The sequence below is a fragment of the Cygnus olor genome, chromosome 1 (assembly GCF_009769625.2).
Source record: "Cygnus olor isolate bCygOlo1 chromosome 1, bCygOlo1.pri.v2, whole genome shotgun sequence".
NCBI classification, from domain to species: domain Eukaryota; kingdom Metazoa; phylum Chordata; class Aves; order Anseriformes; family Anatidae; genus Cygnus; species Cygnus olor.
In genome coordinates, this window is record NC_049169.1 from 207,421,960 (window position 1) to 207,441,791 (window position 19,832).

The 19,832-nt window shown below is 43.2% G+C and overlaps 1 protein-coding gene across 3 annotated transcripts in view; it reads right to left on the reverse strand.

Annotated features, from left to right (window-relative positions):
* The window catches only part of FCHSD2 (FCH and double SH3 domains 2), a 159,230-nt gene that overhangs the window by 109,822 nt on the left and 29,576 nt on the right, over positions 1-19,832 (reverse strand). For all 3 annotated transcript variants that reach the window (XR_005816211.1, XM_040544638.1, XM_040544637.1), the window contains exon 3: positions 17,738-17,783. Coding sequence is in view for 2 of the 3 variants with exons in the window: in XM_040544638.1 (XP_040400572.1) it covers positions 17,738-17,783 (46 nt within the window). In the remaining variant the exon portion in view is untranslated. The remainder of the gene's footprint in view (positions 1-17,737; positions 17,784-19,832) is intronic.

The following is a 19,832-nucleotide window of genomic DNA, read 5'->3' on the forward strand; positions in this document are numbered from 1 at the left end:
AGTTGGAGAAGTAGCAAGGACAGAAAAAATGCATGGAACAGTGGCCACATGGAGGAAAACCAGGCTGGGCCAGGGCAGGTTCACACTGGACATTATGAAAAATTTCTTTTCTGAGAGGGTCATTAGGCCCATCTCATTCCCGCAGAGGAGGTTGATGCCCTGTGTCTGCCCGGGGTTAAGAGGCATTTGGATGATGCTCTTAACGATATGGTTTGACTTTGGATCAGTCCCAAAGCAGTCTGACAGTTGGTCTTGATGATCTGCGTAGGTCCCTTCCAACTGAAACTATCCTATTGTACATCCAGTGCATCACCTCAGAGAGCTTGGACTTCCCAGCCTGGAAGCCAGACAACTGAAGGGATGGGAGAACACGACGTGGTTTGTGGTATTGTGACCAACGTGGTGACAACTGATAGAAATTTGCTGTACTCATTGTCTCCTCACTGGCTAGAGGTTCTCTGTATTATCACGCAGTTTTCATCAAGACTTATCCCATCATCTTCCACCTGGCAAAAGGAACTAAGGTGACATCGCTGCTGCACGAAGGGTATCAGACATCTCGTATTAAGTTGCTTTGGATGATTAGAGAAAAAATAACAGGGAAAATGGGCATGACGAGCAGCTCGTTTAAAGCAGAGATGGGCAGCAAACGAGCCCTTGCCACACAAACCCACTGTGTACCTCACAGGGGGAATGCAGGGAATGGCTCATATACAGAGAACATCAGCTACTGCTGATGGAAAGGGTGAGCTGGGGAGGGCTTACTGTGCTGCTCATCCCATACGGCCCTCAGACATCAGCCCCAATAACCAATGTCCCCCAGCAGATACACGCTCCTTTCCACGTAGCTCGGTTCCAGTGACGACCAACCACAAACCCAAAATTGGCAGCTACGTGAACGTCGAGGTTTTCAGAGTGGTCAACGCAGACCATGTGGGAAGGGTTTCAGAAAATTAAGGTAGCTCATACATCAGCACAGCTGTGGAATAAACTGCATTGTCAAATACGACGTGGAGCAGAGGCTCCACACACGTCGCCATTTGGAGTATGAGGTATCAACAAGATGCAATTTGTGCTTTTACTGAAATTTAGAAACAATGCTCATAAAATGTATGTTTTACCTATCGTGATAGCTGATGCTATTATTGTAGCTTCCTTCACAGATGTTCAAATGGGCAATCGAAAAGGGTTTCGCTTTGTTGATACTCAAACTTCTTCCACTGTATGACATAGCAAAAAGAGCTCAAGAGAAACAAAAGGCAGGAAAAGCCGGAACCAAAATGCTTCTCTTTACTCTAGGTTTTGCAAAGCAGTCTCCACATACAGCTAGTTAAGCACCATGATTTCTTCTTGCAATCAAGCCTTGTTATTTTTCTCTAGAGTCTACTGCAAAAACAGAATTGCACAATGCTTCTCCACGACCAACCGAAGAGAGTAATGCAGGAATGTAAGGCGATGCAATGAACAGAGACCATGCCAAAAGGAAGGGTGTTAATGCCAAAAATGAATTCTGCAGTACTGATGAAGACCTCAGATTTGCTAGCAGCTGGTAATCTTCCTTTCAAATTGTTCTTTGAAGATCTCCCCCTCCAAATTATGTTTTTTAAAACTGCAAAAATATCCTCGTTGGTATATGAAGTCTTGCACTGCTGGTGCAGAGCAAAAATGCTCATCTAGAGATATCACAGTAGCAGAACAATTCATTTAAGCAGCAAAACAATAACAAAATAATAAAAAAGAGGCCACACTTAAAACTCTGCAAGCTACATTAAAACACATTTCATTGTTGTGCAGTAGGTTAGGCAGATGGGATCTGTCTGATTCCATTTAATGTTTTGCAGGACGAAGGTAACTGTCGTTATTTTCAAGAATTTTAGTAACAATAAAACGACAGCAGAACTCCCCAAATCTTCGCAATCTTTGTTACATGTATTTAAATCCACTCCCTAACAAGCAACAAAGCTTACAGTCCATGAAAACTATTGCAGATCTTTGTGCAATCTCAATTCGTCAGTTTGCTAACTCTAGAAAGCCAAGTTCAAAGCACAAAAAATGATTTTCTTATTTCTCAAAGCTATGTACACATCAAATTAGCCAGACAGACACATTTGCAAAAAAACCTACCAGTCAGAACCTTCACTCAATCATTAAAGTCTCCTGAGCTACTTGAAAGAGTGACACTAATATTGCAAAACTCATTTATTTGACTATTAAGTTCCTAATACTTTAGTTTACACCAAACAACTTCTAGTTGTTTTGAAATAAACCCACAGAATGGTTGAGGTTGGAAGGGACCTCTGGAGATCATCTCGTCCAACCCCAGTCCTAACAGGAGTCTGTGAAGCCTCAGAAATGTGCTTCTATGTTCCTAGGAATAACTTCCAAAAGTGGCTGTGTAAAAACAACTCTTGAGGATGGTCAGCTTGGAGAGATAAAAGGGGATGGGAGAGGCGAGAGAGCCCAATTTGCATCACTAAAACCCCCTCGTGTAAAAATAAACACTTAAACCATGGTTCTTATCTTTTATTCATATGCAATTATTGCCACAAAAGAAAGGAAATGAGCTTTGAAGTCAATAACCCTTACACTTCTTTGTTATTTAGAGGAAAAGCAGATGTATTTTTACTCCAGATAATCAATATGCTGTATGGTTTTTGTTCTGTTTCCATGATAAAACCTACCTCTTTAGGAGTGAGCTATAAGCATTAGTAAAAAACGTATCTGCAAAGCATGACTGCTTGCTGCAACTCCAAGTGGGCAAGGCAGTTGAGTAATTCCTAAATACGTCTTCCCAAGGAAAGTTGGTTGAACTATTGGTGTCTTGATGGAAACCAAAAGGGCTCCTCCAAGAAACACTATTTTGGCTTCGTAAATTGAACACGGGAACAGGATAGATCTCACGTAACGTCAAATTCCCTGAAGCAGCCCCAGCCAGGGGTACATCACTGCAAAGAAAAGTACAGCAATGTAGTTTTAGCAATGGCTTAGTATTTGCTAAAGCCCTTTATAAGAGCTCACGGTGCAGTCCTCATCCAAAAGTTTTCTTCATGAGACTTTCCAGAAGTCGTCTGTACCTAGATTCAAACTTCTTGAGTGGTTTTTATTGGGGCTGGGGTTGCTATATGAGGTTGGGTGGTTTTGCTTTCTGTATGGAGACCGATCTAACATGCTATAGTCTACCAGAATGATCAGAAATAAGCATTTGGCTGGATTTCCGCTCTTTCTGTCTCCACACAGCCCCCTGTAAGTGAGAGCAAGGGTTAAGCAGGTGACGAAGAGTTCTTCATGCTAATGCCACGTCAATGTGATGGAATAAAACAGAAAGCTGCGTTTAAAGGAACTTTTGATCTTTGATCCACACGTCCATTTCGGCACCTTCCCTTCCCCAACAGTTGGGAAACCACCTTTGTTTCTGCCTCCGAGGAACCTCTTCCGAGTCCATCATGGTGGCGAGCCTGGCAGGCACAGGAAACTCAGGCAGAACACTGCAGAAGCAGTTGTAGGGAATCTGATAATAACCATATATTTAAAAGCTATTTTTAAAAAGGTAGATATGGTATTACCCTTCGTGTCCAGAATATGGCACTTTTATGAACACAGAGAAGTGATTTTCTTCACTCACCTAACCCCCATTTGCTGGAGGGCATTCATACAGACGCTTTGCTCTAAGTTAACTGAACAAAAATTATCAGGAAAACCAACAAAAAACCCACCGCCAGACAGAAAATGCCTTTCAAGACGCTACTATAAACAGAATAAAAATAATTTGATAGGAAAAATGCAAACTTCTCACTAGCCTATTTGGATAGACAATCAAAAAGCAAACACAGATGTACTTGGCACCCTGACCAGAAATAAACCCAGGAAACCTAGTAGCTCGCAAATTTCACATCTCAAAAAAATGTGACCAGCTCTTTTTTTTTATTTTTCAAATTACCTCTTTATGGTTTGGGAAGGTAAAAACAAAAAAGCTTTGAGTCATATTTGTACACAATCAGAGCTAAGAAAACCAGGGCTGAGATTTTTTTTTTCCACAAATCTGCAAGCTTGAACTTCCTCCCACTCAATTAGCTTCTGTTTGCAACCAGTATGAAATATGCTTTTATTCTTGTTGAAAATATGTTAAACTACCCCTTAAACTGCCAAAGACAGTGTATTAAGTACACTGCTAGTGGAATGAACGGCAGTAAGACTATCTGTCTAGCAGAAAACACAGAATAATGTCTGAAAAACCAAAAAGGGGATAGGAGGAATAAATCAGTGTAATCATCAAAACAACTTTCATGGTTTACACATATCAATTAAAATGCAAATTGACGTTAAAGATTTGTTCCTGCACTATCTTTATACTACATTTCTATTTAGTGCATGATGCCCACGTTTTACTGATGCTGATGCCACTAATTTATTGGTCAAACCATACCTTAGCACGTGTGCTCAATGTAACAGAAGCACAGTTAGTTTAATACACTGAAATTTCCCAATATAAAGCTTATTGCAGACTAATTTTTTCATGAAAAATGGAAAATATTGAAAAAACTTCCAGTTTCCCAAGTACGGCAGGCCATCTGCAACTAACGGGGTACAAACCGGTGAATGCTACAAAACACAGATAAGTAGCAACAATTTTAAGAGATCTAAGAAAATAATCAAGACTATTTTCGCTGAAATTGCAAGAAACTAAACCACACTACGCTTTCACTCCTTCATACTTGTAATTAGGAGATCCACTTGCATGTATGAATTTTATGTAGTTAGGATGGATGCCATAACACAAGTTTCTTTTCCATGTTGACTTCAATTTAGTACCGTACTTCAAACACATGCTGAAATCTATCCCAATATCGTTATTATTTGTATAGCTAAGGCAAGTGACAGGTTCTTTTGCCTGCCCAAATTCCACAACCGTGTTAAAACCTTTCACCTAGGCAGCAAACTGCTGCTATAAACGTCAGCGAGCGCTGCCAGCACCGCCTCGGGGTGTTCTGTTTTACCGTCAGGACGGTGCCAGCCCTGCCAGCGATGCCACCCGGAGATCCAAACTACACGGACAGTGGAAGAGAAACCAGAAGCACTCAGGCAGGATGCTTTCCAGCGGTGTTTCCTAAACCGTGACCCACAGAGGAGGCTCAGCACCTATAGGGGCTGTATAGCAGGCCACGTACTTTCGCACCGTGCCCCAGAAACACCCTAGCTATTTATTCCTATCTTTGCCGGAGCGGTAAGAGGTACAAAGAGCAGCAGCCACTCGCTCGCCCAGATCGTACGGACAAGACTTCTCTGCTGCTAGCACGTCTGTCAGATTAGCAGCACATCTTTTCCGCCCCTGCAGCTGCCATTTGGACTCCTCTCCTGCATTGGCCTGAGCAACCTTACGTTTCCTTTCTCCCTCCTCTTTCTCGGGAGGGTAGGCAGGGCTGGCCGATAAAAGGCCTTTTATCTGGATAAAACTGAACAAGTCAGCCACTGTATATGCAGGGTCTTATACTGAATAATCATTTACGGTAGATTTGACTTCAACATTCTCTCTCTGTGTTGTTTTTTTTAAAGCTGTCAACACATTCTGGTTTGTGCAGGTCTGAAAGCATGACTTCCAGGGCTGCAAAGGGGAAGAAGGGAGCATAGATTTTAAAAATAGTTAAGAACACACTTACTGTACCCTTTAAAGTAATCCTCGGTCTAAGACAAACAGCTGTAGCAGCCAAAAAATCTGCCCAGTTTACCTTACATCCATCTAACAAACCGCTAGGCGTCAAACAGAAAATCTGGATCACTGGGTCAGGGACAGCTCTCGAACAGAAAGGATGAAAGGTGCCTCCTGCAGAAATATACCCAAATATTGTGCCAACACACACACGAGTTAATGTATTTTTGGTGTTGTACAGCGGGCTAAAGGAGCTCTTCATTATTTTTGTTGTTCACCAATGGAGGCTGTACTGTCAGGAAAGTTACGGTAATGTGAGCTGAGAGATATGAGAAGTCTAAATACTCCAAGATTTCACCACCTAAAAATACATGGAGCTATAAAGATTGGTTAGACACAGCCCCAAAACCCTCTAGTTACTGTGCAGAAGGCGGAATCAGACATTCAGCCCTACAGAAGAAAGGGATAACTCCTATAAACCACCTTCGTACAAACGTCTGTAAACCAGCTGAGCATCAGAAGAATTAACCCGCTGAACGAACTAGCCGAACCTGAGGATAAAACGAAGAGTGAAGCTCCACATACCTTCATTTCTGCATGGATTCTTTTTTATAAACAAACATTTTCATTTTAGTTACGCTCTCCGGAGTACCGTTCTCGTTTAATTTGGCGATTGCTGCTTCCCTTAAATTACGGCCTTTCAATTGTAATGGAGAAGAGGCTCATTAGGTAAAAAAGCAGTGTTATGTTGCAATACAAAAGATTCCTTTTTTTTTTTTTTAATTGATGGTTTCAGAACAAACCCAGGGCTGCTGGAGAAATTGAGTAAATGCAAATACAAGACAAAAGAGAGTTAAAAGACAAATGGCTTTTGCCTCGTTTATGGTGTGCTAGAAGATAGAGAAAGCGATGACAAAGAGCGATGCTCATGCTCCAAATATTTACCTCTAAATACGCATTCACAGAAGGGCCGAGGTTGGAAGGGACCTCTGAAGATCACCTAGTCCATTTGGAGGCGCCTTGACAGCTTACAGATCTTCGCACACGAGTCTCGGGTGCATTTCCCAGCCCCGAGGAAATGCAACACCATCCCAAAAGCTGACACCATCCCAAAAGCTGGCAATGAGGGCAGGAGGAGAACAAAGCGCTGGAAGGACGGCACGGCCCTTGCCAGGGAAATGTGAAAAAGGTGGGGACAAGAGGCCGGGGCTCTCAAGCAGTTGTGAGGACGAGGATGTTTTTCACGCCACGGGCTGCTGAGTACCGAGCAGGGGCCCGAATGCTTGGGAAAGAAAGGGATGGGGGCCCAAGCAGCATCACTGAACCTTCATGCTAGCCCTGCTTTGGATCAGATGACCTCCAGCCACCTCTCCCACCCCAAATTATCCCGACTCTAAAAGCAGGAGTAGAAACACAGAGAACTCAACCTCCCTCGTCCCTCAACCTTCCTCGTCCCTCACCCCCTGCCTGCTTCCATTCCCAGCACCAGCGTTCTCCCTACACACTTGGCCCCCACACATTGTTTCAATGCATTTTTGGCCCATTTTCCCTTGTCTTTTACCCCACTCCAGCCACGTCCTCTTACAGCACCCCAGGAACATCACAGGGGCAATCCTGGGAAGCAGGAATTAGCTTTTGACCAAGGAAGCCACAAGCCTAGGATGAAACAAAAGGCTGCTAAAATCGGGTTGCAATGATCTCTCCCCACACGCCGGTTTGCCCTAGGAATAAAAAAAGGTGAAGAGGGTGCAGGCTCTGTTTGTATGCCTGGCTTTATGCTCCAAAATATTGCAGGTCTATATTCCAAAATAACCCACTCCCTTCTCCCTAGTCATCCCAAGAGATAACAGAAATACAAACAAAGCATTTGTATCAAGGAGAGACAAACCCAGACTCAGATTAGCGAGATGAGCAGGTGATGCTTGGGGTAAGAAAGCCAGGAAAGAGGGAAAAGATTTTCCCTGCACCAGGCAGGGAAGGGGCCCTCAACACCCAGCAAGATGGTGCAGGACAGGACTGGAAGGGCTATGAAAACACACATGAAAAAGGAAAGCAGTATAATAAAGGATTAGGGTTCCTTTCGGATCCTAGAGGATTTTAGGACAGACCTATGACTCGGTGCGGGTACTGCTACGACTCCGGAGGCCCAAAGTTTCCACTCGGTTTATTTTTAAAGCTCGGAGCTGTGCCTAGCCTGCCCTCTTAAATCACAGGAAAGAGCGCGGCAGACACTGGGAAGGATGACTGTTTGGGCTGAACGTGTTAAAAAAAGAAATTGTGCTTCTTGGGGAATTTGTGGAAAAAAAAAAAAAAAAAGCCAAAATGCTAATGCAGTTCGGGAAAAAAAAACAAAGACACACACACAACCTACAGTCCAGAGAACAGTGATGCTCACAGAAGCAGCACACAGATAACTCCCCAGGCTGAAAGACACACTGCCTGCTTCACTAAAACGTGGAGACGAAGTCAAAACGAGCAGCTTTTAAGAACGCAGTTCTTCATCTGGACGCAAAGCATTTCCACGTATCAAAATTCCAGGCAGGGGGAGCTTACGAGGGCAGGAATTGGAAAGAAAAATAACTGCTAAAAGCAAGCTCAGAGAAAGCTGCCTGCATCAGTTCAGCAAAAAATGTAGGTTCTTTATGAAGGGCTTGCTTTGTAGAAACGGCGTAATTCTAAGCTTAACAACCCCTTTATGAGGAACTAGATGTTTTCACTGAAAATAAAAGCTGACAGTCCACCTCTGTTCTTAGAGAAATATTGGTTTAACTTGAGGAATTCCACAAAACCCCGTAGAAGATAGCTTGTCGTTTTTTAAAAAAGCCTGCCTCTTGGAATTATTTTTTAAATGGACAAATATTTCGGTATCACGCATTTTAAATTTTCATCCAGCAGCGAGACAAATCCTCGAGCAGCTACCTGACTTTGGCCCCTACCCCACTTGGAGAAGAAAAAGTACATGAATGACTAGCCAAGAAATCTACATAAGGACAGAAGGGCACCGATAATATTGTTGGGAACGTCACACGCAGACCCCTAGCCTTTGTTACACGCCGAGTATATTATATTAAATGTTAAACGGGCATTTAATATAGACAATCCTAAAGAGCTGCTTGTTTGGCAGTAAAAAGGGAAGCGTGCACTAAGAGGCTGGGCTGTGACAACAGCAGAATAGTATCGATAATCCCATTATAACACCTGATTTGTCAAACTTGTCTCTACAAGTTATTCTAACATTCACAATGGTGCTCGTAACCATTTATGAAACGGAGCAGACCACTTCTTTGTAGCGTGCCCGGCCGCTGATTCTCCATGCTTTGTTGGAAAGAATGGATTCAATAGCTACCAAGTCTTACACTTCACCTTCTTCAACCTCTTACTGATGCCCTGCTGTTTCCAACAGTGTTTGGCTACAAGAGGAGCTGACACAAAGGTGGCACCGAGCAGGTGCTGTCCTTCTGGACCCAGCAAGTCCTGCTGCCGCGCTACGCAGCGCCGCGGCTCCGCAGACCCGAGCAGGTCACCAGCACGTGTGAGCTCCAGCCCAGGCAGTGGCCATGAAGTCATAGCATGGTTTGGGTTGGAAGGGACCTAAAAGATCATCCAGTTCCAACCCCCTGCCGTGGGTAGGGATGCCACCCACTACATCAGGTTGGCCAAGGCTCCATCCAGCCTGGCCTTGAACACCTCCAGGGATGGGGCATCCACAGCTCCTCTGGGCAACCTGTGCCAGTGCCTCACCACCCTTACAGTGAAGAATTTCTTTCTAAACTCTAATCTAAATCTCCCCTCTTTTAGTTTAAAACCATTCCCACTTGTCCTGCCCTTATCTGAGCAAAGAGTCGCTCTCCATCTTTTTTATAAGTCCCCTTCAAGTACTGAAAAGTCACAATAAGGTCTCCCTGGAGCCTTCTCTTCTCCAGGCTGAACATCCCCAGCGTTTCTTCATAGGAGAGGTGCCCCAGCCCCTTGACCATCTTCATGGCCCTCCTCTGGATCCACTCTAACCGAAAACATCGCCCAGTGACAGGTAGCCTGCCGGGAAAGATGGAAGCTACAACATGGGGGGGTTCAGACAGAGCAACAGGACTCAACCAGGGGTACCTGAAATCTCCTGCATACACATCCACAGGCTCCGTACCAAATTCAAGATTTTTAAGGAAAATGGCAAGGAATAAAGAGATTTGTTTAGAATGGTTGCTCATCAATACATATGTATTTTTCATAAGCTAGACTGGAAATAAAAACGGTTTCCTCTTAGTTTTGCATCTGGACTGAGTGAATCCAAAGCACTTTCAGAGGCCTCCATGGATCATCCAGAAGAAATATCATACACCAAATGATGGCATAGAATAAAGATGACCAAAAAAGGTCAAGGAGATACTTCAAAAATACTTTTTTTTCCTGGTAGAAAATGTTCCTCCAGAAAAAAATGATCTGGGAGCTATTGCTAACTTCAGGACAGCTCTAGATAGGAAAACGTAAGATCATACAGTTTCTAGAACCTTATTTATTAAACAGAAAAATGAAAGCACACAGCATGACAACTACTCAGACTTCTACACAGAAGAATGAAGATTATTAAGTTCTTGGACTGGAAGCTAGGGATTCTTTATAGATCACTGATTTTGACCTCGGTAACTTGTGTAAACACAGAAGGGCTCAAAGATATGCAACAATTCTCTCCAGCTTTTTATAAGGAAGTAATTATCCAAAAATGAGAAAAATGAGCAAAACTAACAGCATGGAAAAACATAGACCGACCAGAATGAGTAATTTTTTCAGATAACTACACAAAAGCCACAATTCGTGTAGGAGGCTTCAAGAAAAGATACACAAAATGGAAAAGGGAGGAAGTGAAGGCTACTGAGAAACTCAGAGGGGGAAGTGGGAAACTGCTGGCTGATGGAGTGATGGAGAAGGACAGTGAGGGGGAATGAGCTGTATTTGTATTCCCTACATCTCCACTATCAGGTGCGGAGATTAAATTTATAAATGGACTTTGGAAACACAAACTGATCAGTAACCATATTCCGTAAAGTCCCTGTTTGCTTATGCTCCTAATGCAAAACAATCCATTAGTACCATGGAGAACGTGCAACATTACCAAAGAGAAAACTCAGACACAAAGCTCACACCTTGAAAGAGAAAACTTCATAAACTGATGTTTATTTCTATAAACGTTGTAATACCAGTTAGCCGAAAGACAAGACAGACGTACACGGAGACGTTCTCTCTGATTTAAGAAGAAAGATAAACATTTTGGCCAACTGGTTTCTGTTGTTTGCAAGAATGAGAGCTAATATGTCCATTGAAACCACTCTTGAACATCTCCCACTATCTCCATCAGTGTATTATAGTCGTAGGTTAGTCTGTGAAGATTGCCAATCTATTATGTGTTAATGAGGTAGACGATACATTTTCATAAAGCATTTGTCTTAGCACCTAATGAAATTTTAATTTTAAAACAATACTAGATACCAATAACTACGGCTTCACAGTTGTCAGAAAAAATCATTTGTCTACAAAGAGTTCTTCAGAAAGAAGCACAGCATGTTGCAGGGGTTGGAACGGGATGATCTTTAAGGTCCCTTCCAACCCAAACCATTCTGTGATTGTGTTTACTCAAACAGACTGAGATGATTTTCTGCACAGATGGGATCGACCAGTCCAAGACCACAAAGCAAGAAGGTCAGGGAAGTGTCACAGCCCGTGCAAGTACAAGCCCGTGTAAGTACACAGAGGGGAATATCGCTCGGTACAGGAATATCGCCAAGTGTCTCCGGCATTTTTCCATCAGGAGGTTTCTTGGATACAGCTTTTCCCCCCTCCCTACACTTCCAACAGGGCTTCGGGGAGCAACATCCAAAATGAAGTCACACACGCAGCTCCTGTGGTCTGCCCACATTCCTAGAGAAGTTCCCACAGCTGGGCAGAAAACTCAGACCAGCCCTTGCATTACGAGACTCCAGCGGCTGTTATCTCTGTCCAGGTAAGAAGTGAGCTCTCCTAAGCCATACACAGTCACCGCAGGAAGCAGCTGAAGCTGGAAAAAGGCTTTGCATTTGCAGAGAGCCTCCCTCCAGGCACTGGGATGGGGAGGCTGCAGCTCTGGCTCGGGAGAACATTCAGCAGCGCTGGGGGCAAAACCGTGGTTTTCCTATTTGGTAATAAGAACTACTGAAAAGTCATTAAAATGCTGTGCAATGCTACTGAAAAAACACCCCCCACAGAACAAAGCAGCCTCAAACCTACAGCCACACTGTTGAGTAAAGCATGAGTAAAGCACGCGGACCAACTCCAGCCTCCGGGATCACTTCTCACTCTCAGCACAAACCTGGTTGCCACAGCTCCCTAAGGATATCCAGAATGGCATGGTACAGATAACGAGATGCCTGCTCTTCTCAAAAGCAGGACTGTATGGAGGAAACTCAAAAAAAAAATAGAGAGTTAATTTTTTAAAAAGATTTTTCTTTTATCTGTCTTAAAATACACAGGAATGATAAAGCTGACACCTGCAGAAATGCAGTGAGACCACTGAAAGAAGATTTTACTGATTTTTTTCCCCTAATATTTCCTACAGAAAGTTTGGAAATACAAGGAGCATACACCTGAGAAAGATTTCAAAGCAATTTGCTGTCTTCCATACAGCTGCTATCAAGTACACCCAGGTGCAGAACTGCTCCTTTGCCTGCCCAGTAGGGAAATTTGTGCACAGCCTACTCATTTACTGCAAGCAGAAGTTTCTCTGTAGAGGACTGCAGAACAAGAGGCAAGTTTCTTGAAGAGATAAGCCTGAGAAACACTGGTTTCCATACGCACGCTAATTCTCAGCTAAACTCCTCCTCTCGTGATCTGGAGGACAGAAGTGAGAGCTCTTGGATCCCTACAAGACAAAGGATGCCCATACATCTTCCCCCCATGACCCTTCAAAGGCTAACTTCACAGGTGTTTATCTTAAAGCCCTGCTTAATTACAAAAGTCATCAATTTCAGACCTAAAGCATAAATAAGATAAGTGTCTTAATTATGGCAGACATCCTTTAGAGGGAGATTTCCCACGGCAGCAGACCTAGTACCATCCTCCTAGGATATTCCCATCCTCGAGGATATCCTCGAGTTCATCGCTTAACAAAGCAAGCTGCTGACCGGTCGATCCAAGGCTGCTGCTCATCTGTCCCCGAGCCAGGGACCCACCCTTAAAGTCCACAATCTCTTCCTGCTCTGAGGCCACAGTAAGCTCCTATATCCTTTGGGAAGGAAAAAAAAAAACAACAAATGGACTAGTAGCAAGCTGCCTGTAGGGTTTCCAAGGTGGGTACCTCAAGTCTATTTGATCCCAGCCCAGTGGAGTCGGAGGGAAGACTTGCTTTCATCTCGAGGTTCTTTCTGTTCAAAACCCGTCGTAAGATTGTGCTCACCAAGCTGCCACACGGGACTTCTGGTTCATCCCAGGAAACCTGCGTTCAGCGCTGACCAGGCTGCATTTACCAAGCTCTCCCCAAGCCTCCCAGACGCTGCTGTCCCTGTGCAGTGCCTGCCATCCTCCCCCTCTTACCACTCCTACCGTATTTGCCCAGCTCCTCAACTTTCTTGAAAATCAGTTTGCTCCACTTGGCGTAACGCTATAACAGTGTGATAGTTGAACAGGAGACAGCTCCCCTTTCAAGAAAGAAAAGCGTAATCTCTACTAAAGCACGGCTTACCTCTTTCTAATACGTCAGCACGGGCACTTTACCCATAAATGCTTGTACAGCTCCTCTATAAGCCTCAAAGCCTTTTAGGAAGCAAAGGAAGAGTAAGGATTGGAATTCTACACCTGAAGCAAATGTTGCATTAATTGTCAAAGGCTTCTGTTTAAAAAACTGTTCAGAAGACCAGGGATCTACTTCCTATTCTAGGAGAAATAAATAACTATTCTAAGAGACATAAGTTGCCTAAATTCATTCAATTTCTGTAATTCCTTAATAGGGAAATATTGCCACCTTTCCAGTGTTCTCGTTACAATGAGAAAACAGTTAGCATTTGCAAAGTTTTGGACTTTGTTAAAAAAACAAAGAAAAAAATCAATCACAACACAAATTAGTAAGAAAGGGGCAGGAAAGTAAAATCTCATTTTAACTCTTAGAATGTTAATCCATTGAAAAATTCGTAAAAAGGGTCACTGCCTCTTAATTAGAGCAGTGCAGCATCCTTGTCAGAGGACGTTAAGATAAGGGTCAGCTTCTATCTTCTGCATTTAACCAATGGAAAAGTGATGTAGCAAGAAGAGTCCAACACCTGTTTGGGCATTGCAGCCCATATATATATTGTTTATCTAAATAATATGTATGTAATATATTATTTGCGCGCTTTGTAGATGCATTTTATACGCACATACAGAGAAGTTGCTACTGGAATGCTGCACAGTCTTATTACATCCTAGAAAATAGGTATTCACTTTTCTGACGCCTTGAAAGAAGTGCTTCTCTAGTCACTTGCAAAGCAAGTCACTTGCAAAGCAACTTCTCTAGGACACTTGCAAAGCAAGGAGAAGCTGCCAAAGGTAATCATGGTATCTGCTTACATCTGCTTACATCCACCTTTCCTCTTACCTTCACGGCTCTTCTTCCCCCCTCCACCTCTTGCTGCTAACAGGCTTTTTCCTTTGGTGCTCATTTCACATTATTTTAAGTCTCCTCTCCTGGTCATTGCCGTTGATGCACACAGCACCGAAGGATGTGCTTACATTTCACTCATAGCTACCAAGAGGAACACGTGGATATAAACTACACTACCCCTCTTCCCCGTTTTAAAACGTTTTTCATGTATCGAGTTTCTCTTTGCCCAGACTAAGCAACAAGAAGGAATCAACACCAAGTGACCTGTCCGTTCTCTCCAGATCACAGATAAGACGCCTCCTCTTACCGAGCACGTCTCTTCAACGTTAATTTGATCTCCATAAAAACAGAGAGGAAAAAAAATGTGTTTGTTTTTTTTTTTTTTTTTCAAAATCTGAGCAGAAGCTTCTACTCGCAATTCAGTTCCGTAGCTGCCGGCATGGTCTTTCCTCTTTCTACAGCACAGATGTCTTCAGTTTAGGTACTACAGTTAGCAGCTGAATTAGCACGTGCTGGAACAAGAAGCGTGTTTCACAGCTCAAGCACTTTCAGGGTATTTGCAAGCTCCAAGAGATCCAAGAGATACACCAGGTCAATCGCCTAGAGTCCCATTGTGCTCTGAAACAAGGATAACTAAATATCAAGGAAAACCAAACCGTGACAAGGAAGGCAGAAAAGAAAAGAAAGTCTTAGAGAGACTGACGTCTAGTAAAAAGTGTTAAATAATAATAAAAAGTAGAGATGTAATTATGGGCTGACCCCAGAATCTCCACTTTGCCTACTTAATACGCTAGGTAAAACAGGCAGGTTTCATTTTACCTATTTAATAGGCTAGGTAAAACAGGTGGGATTTTTTTTTTTGTTTCTGGGTTTAGTTTTTGGTTTTTTTTTTAACTAGATAGCAGCAAAAGCACATTGACCAAGTTCTGCTTTTACCTAATGAAAAAGTATTCTTAGCTGCTGATTTTAGCTAGCTTATTAATCACGGAGAATAGCTAATAATAATACGCTATTGCAATTTAAATGCTATTACTAGGAATACTATTAATGGAAAATGAGAGGCTTTACATACTCTCAATTCGGAATATTACGATAAGCCTTCAAGCACATATTAAACAACGCAGCACCGAAAACCCGAGCGAAAGAGCTGAGCGCGTGTTTGCAACACGTCTAGAAAGGGCCACAGGACTGCAGTGGCAGGCTCAGCCCATCAGATATTCCTCCCACCCGTACCATGCAGAGTCTGGAAAAGTCAGTTAATAAAAACAGAAAAACAGCTCAAAAAAAAGCTGGGAGGGCAACAGGTAACAATATGGTGAAAAAGGCTAAAAACATCCTGGCAGAATAAGGCACGGAGTGATGTACATACAAATCCTGTCATTCATCACGTACGTTCAAGCCACTTACCATGTAATTAGGGATAAAGTCTAAACACTGAGGCGTGGTGTTTTACTAGCGTTCGTGCAGGTTCTCCCTGTCCACACAAAAGCACACTGTATAGAAACTTGGCACCCCAGCCCAGCGCATCAGAATAAATGTGTTTGCTTAAACCAACAAAGCCTTCAGTTTTGGAAAGTTATGGGAAACTTATTTTTACTGTCCGCCCTTCCACTTTATTTATTTTTAAAAGCTTGCCAAAAATGTCCTCAGTTAAATACCCCGAGTTCCCTGCGAGACGATCTTCAAAAAAAAGGTTTCGAAATCTTGCTTCAGGAACTGGCTACGGAGAATTTCCAGTTCCCTTTACAAGAGTCTGAAACGGAACCTCCCGCTGTCGGTGACTATGACTCCACATTTATTTTGACTGCAGTTTCTCTCACCAGAAGGCTTCATGTGGAATTTCGTTGCCATCTCAAAAACAGGAATCCTTTTGCATGCCCAGGAAACACCCAGCGCTGTTCCTTAACCTATCGGCAGACAAGGAGGCGATCCCACAGGGCCTCATTCTTGTGAGCAGCCATCCGACGAGCCTCCAGCGCTGCAGCTGTACTGCTGGAGATGCTGGGGGTTGGTTTGTTTGTTTGTTTTTAAATGCGAGTATTTGAAAGCCTCGGTTGTTTAGGCAAAGCCTTCCAAATCTGAGAATCTGATTATTTTCCAACTTACCAAGACCTCCCTTCAGCAAACACTAAAAAGGCCTCCACGTATAAAAAACATTTCGAGTGTGGAACAGACAAGTGTATTTGTAATTGATCTCAACTCCTCCACAACGTCATTACAGAAGAAATCACTACGGAATACATGCTTTTAATCAAATTTTCATTAAGCAGATATCGATTCTGTCAGAGAAAAATTGCTATATGTAATCAAATTAAGTGCAGCTGCCAATGTGATCGATGCAAATTCGCGTGCAACGAAAGAACTGGAGCACCAACGACCGCAGACCCTTGTACCACCACCGTGAGCGTTCAGATGAAACTCAGTACACATCCCACTCGGCTCGCTAAGTGCTTTCAGCTGGGTTTCGGGCTGAGCCCACAAGCAGAAAATCTAAGACTAATGAAACGAGTACAGTGCAGTTTCCAAGCACACAAATCCTCTTTCAAAAAGTCAAGTCCAGCCCACAGCAAGCATTTGTTCTACACGTACATCTGTTCTTTACGTCCTTGGGGCTGGTGCAGCACTAACAACTAAAGGGACGCTTAATGCAACAACTTCAATTATTTTTTTCCTGATACCACGGTAACTTAACCCACAGACCAGGGCTGGAAGCATCCTAGTGCCAGCCTGTGCTCTCACACTCTGCCTCTGACACTGCCCCAGCATCGACAACCCTAGAATCAGGCACATCTCCAGTTGTATTTATTGTATATTGAGCTCCATAAGTTCCCTCGCTTGTATTTTATTCTACTTTTAATCTATTTTAAAATAAGGTAACATAATTTTAATCTGTTGTACTTGAACTTGAGCTCCAAGAGCCCTTAATGTAAAATACGCAGGCAGCTGCCCCTTCTTGGATGCTTTCTCGTTTTGGAACGAGGGAGAAAAATCCAATCCTCCCTCCTTTCTGAGGTATACAGCAAAATTCATTCCACTCCCTATCCCAAGCGTTAGGTCAAACCTGGTGGCTCTTATTCCAGCTGAATGGGAAGCTGCCCTTTCTGAAGAATGTAAATGTAAATTTACTTTGGACCAGATACGCCAGAACGCATTTCTTCTCTAGCTGACCTGATTTTACTTCTTACTCAAGTTCTGCACGAACTTCTGAGAAAGCCTGAAAGAATCCGTTGACTTTCATAGAACAATTTTCAGATGTTAAAAATTTCTTCTGTGCCCAAGAACTTCCTCAAGCCAAAGTGTCCACGAAAACACAGAACGGGCCGAACTCCTAAACAAGCAAACCGCCTGCTTCAGAATTTCAACAGGTCCTTCATGCTAAGCAACGTAAGGAAAGGATACACAAAAAAAAAATATACTCTGTGAAAAGTCTGCTAGTGAATAAATCGCCTCTAGAGAACAATGCCATAGATGTGAAATTTAATCCAGGACCTTACCTGTGCATATTCTTTCTCAATTGCAGCTCTTTTCTGACTGAATGCTCTGAAAAAAAGATGGGGAAAAAAAAAACACGTTAATACATACAGCAATACGCTATAAATTCAGTAATTTACTCAAAAGGAGTTTCTGCTAGAAAGTCTTCGGAGTTAGATGAGCAACTAAAAAGCAAAATTGTTTGACAACTGTGTACCAGTAGCCTAGCAACTCGTGCATATGTGAAGTCCGCGTGCAGCGTTCACATTTCCAAGTTTTCTTGGACGAATTCAGTTCCCAGGACTACCGTGTAAATACCATTTACTTCATTAAAGGCTCATCAGCTTTCCCCTGGTGTAGCCTAGGGAAGAATTTGGTGGGACAGGATTTGGCTTCGTGCATCTAGGCTTTCTTTAAAAACAAAGCCATATTTCTTCAACAGCAACTGACCGTAGTGTTTTGTGCCTGCAGCTGGGGACGAGAGGCTCGTAAAGCCCTCGTGGTGCCCCAGCCACGTCCTGGTTTGCCCATCGTCACCGCTACATCACGTCAGAGCCGCTTAGCTCAAGTCATTCTCGTGTCATTGGTGTCTTGGTGTCATTCCACACTGACATCGTGCTGGGCTCCCACGCAGGAGCTCAAGGTGCACGGTCGCGCTGCGTTTTAAGATAAGGGTTTCAACACTATCAGGCTATCTGAGGAAGAAGTTTGACTATTAAAGAGTGTCAAGGTCTCTCTAAGTGCTGAAGTTATTCTCTTTACCCGCTGAGCTGTCAAAGCAGAGCGATTTTCTTCAAGTTGCACCATAAACTACTTCCACTGAGCTTAAGGCTATGCCAGCAGCACAAGAAAACCTAATTTTGTTTAAATTAGTTACCCAGTAATTATGGCGGCATGTTAGGAAAACAATCCTCAGGAACATCCCATAACGAGGTTAACACCAATAAACACAAACGAAACGAGTTCTGAGCAGGCTTTCTGCTCCCGCCTACTGCCTTTCACCCCCAAAGAGCACCCAGGGCATTACAGGCTCGGCCAGCATAACGCAAAGCAAGACCCCAAATGCAAGGGGAACCCTTGAAACTCTTTCCAAGATCCACGACAGCCCCAAAGAGCTGGCCCTATTCCGGCACTGACAACGTCCCCGTGCAGCGCAGGTGGGTACAGAAGGCTGCCCAGCCGTGCCAGCCACAGCAGGTGAGGTTTTGTCCCAGCCGGTGAAGGTTCAGATGCTCGCAGTGAACCCTCTTTGTAAATACTCAAGGTCTTTAACGTGCTACAAACCCATTCATTTCAGGTCTTCCTGTTCCCAAGTCTAAGATCCCAGCCAGTTCAGCAAGCACGCCTGAAAACACAATTCCCTTTTGAAAGAGCCTGACTTTTACAAGTACAAATGTTTTCAGAGGTAGCTACGAGGAATACCCAAAATATGTTATCCGCACTGCAAAGGTAACAAAACGAGCAGCTGTCTTTGAAACCTAAATCTGGGCAGACTGCAAGGCAAAGGCCGTTATTTTCTAATTCTCAGCTAATCTTATTTGGAAACGTATAATCAGAGCTAAATGCTAAGGATACTCGGTTTACACAAAGCGTGGATTTGGAGCTGTGTATTTCACCACGCGTTTTTTTTCCATACAAAGCGAATTCCACTTAAACTAATTGCATAACAGTAATTGTGACAAGCTGGAAGCGTAAGATATCCCCTACAAACCTTCTATATTAAGAGGTTTACACTGGAGAAGAAAAACAAAAGCTTTCAACCGGCCCCGGTACAGAATTACAAAATACCATGCAAATCAAATTTACCCACAAAACCGACAGAAATTTTGGCCTCGGACTTGGCATGCCTGCAAGCTCCGGCATGAAGAAAAAGTACTGTGCAGTAGCAGCTCCGTAAATGAGAAACATTTTCGAGCAGTTTTAGACTTCGCCCTGTAAAACCCTGCTTAAAATAAAAATAAATAAATAAAAGAGATGGCAAGACATCACGTCATTCAATTTATACAACACGTAAGTTTGTGTTTGATCTATGTTTTGGTGAATAACAAAAATGGGAAGCGCTGCAAGATCGGCAGCATCAGCCATCTGCATTCCTTGAAGCTGTTCTGTGCTGCTTTG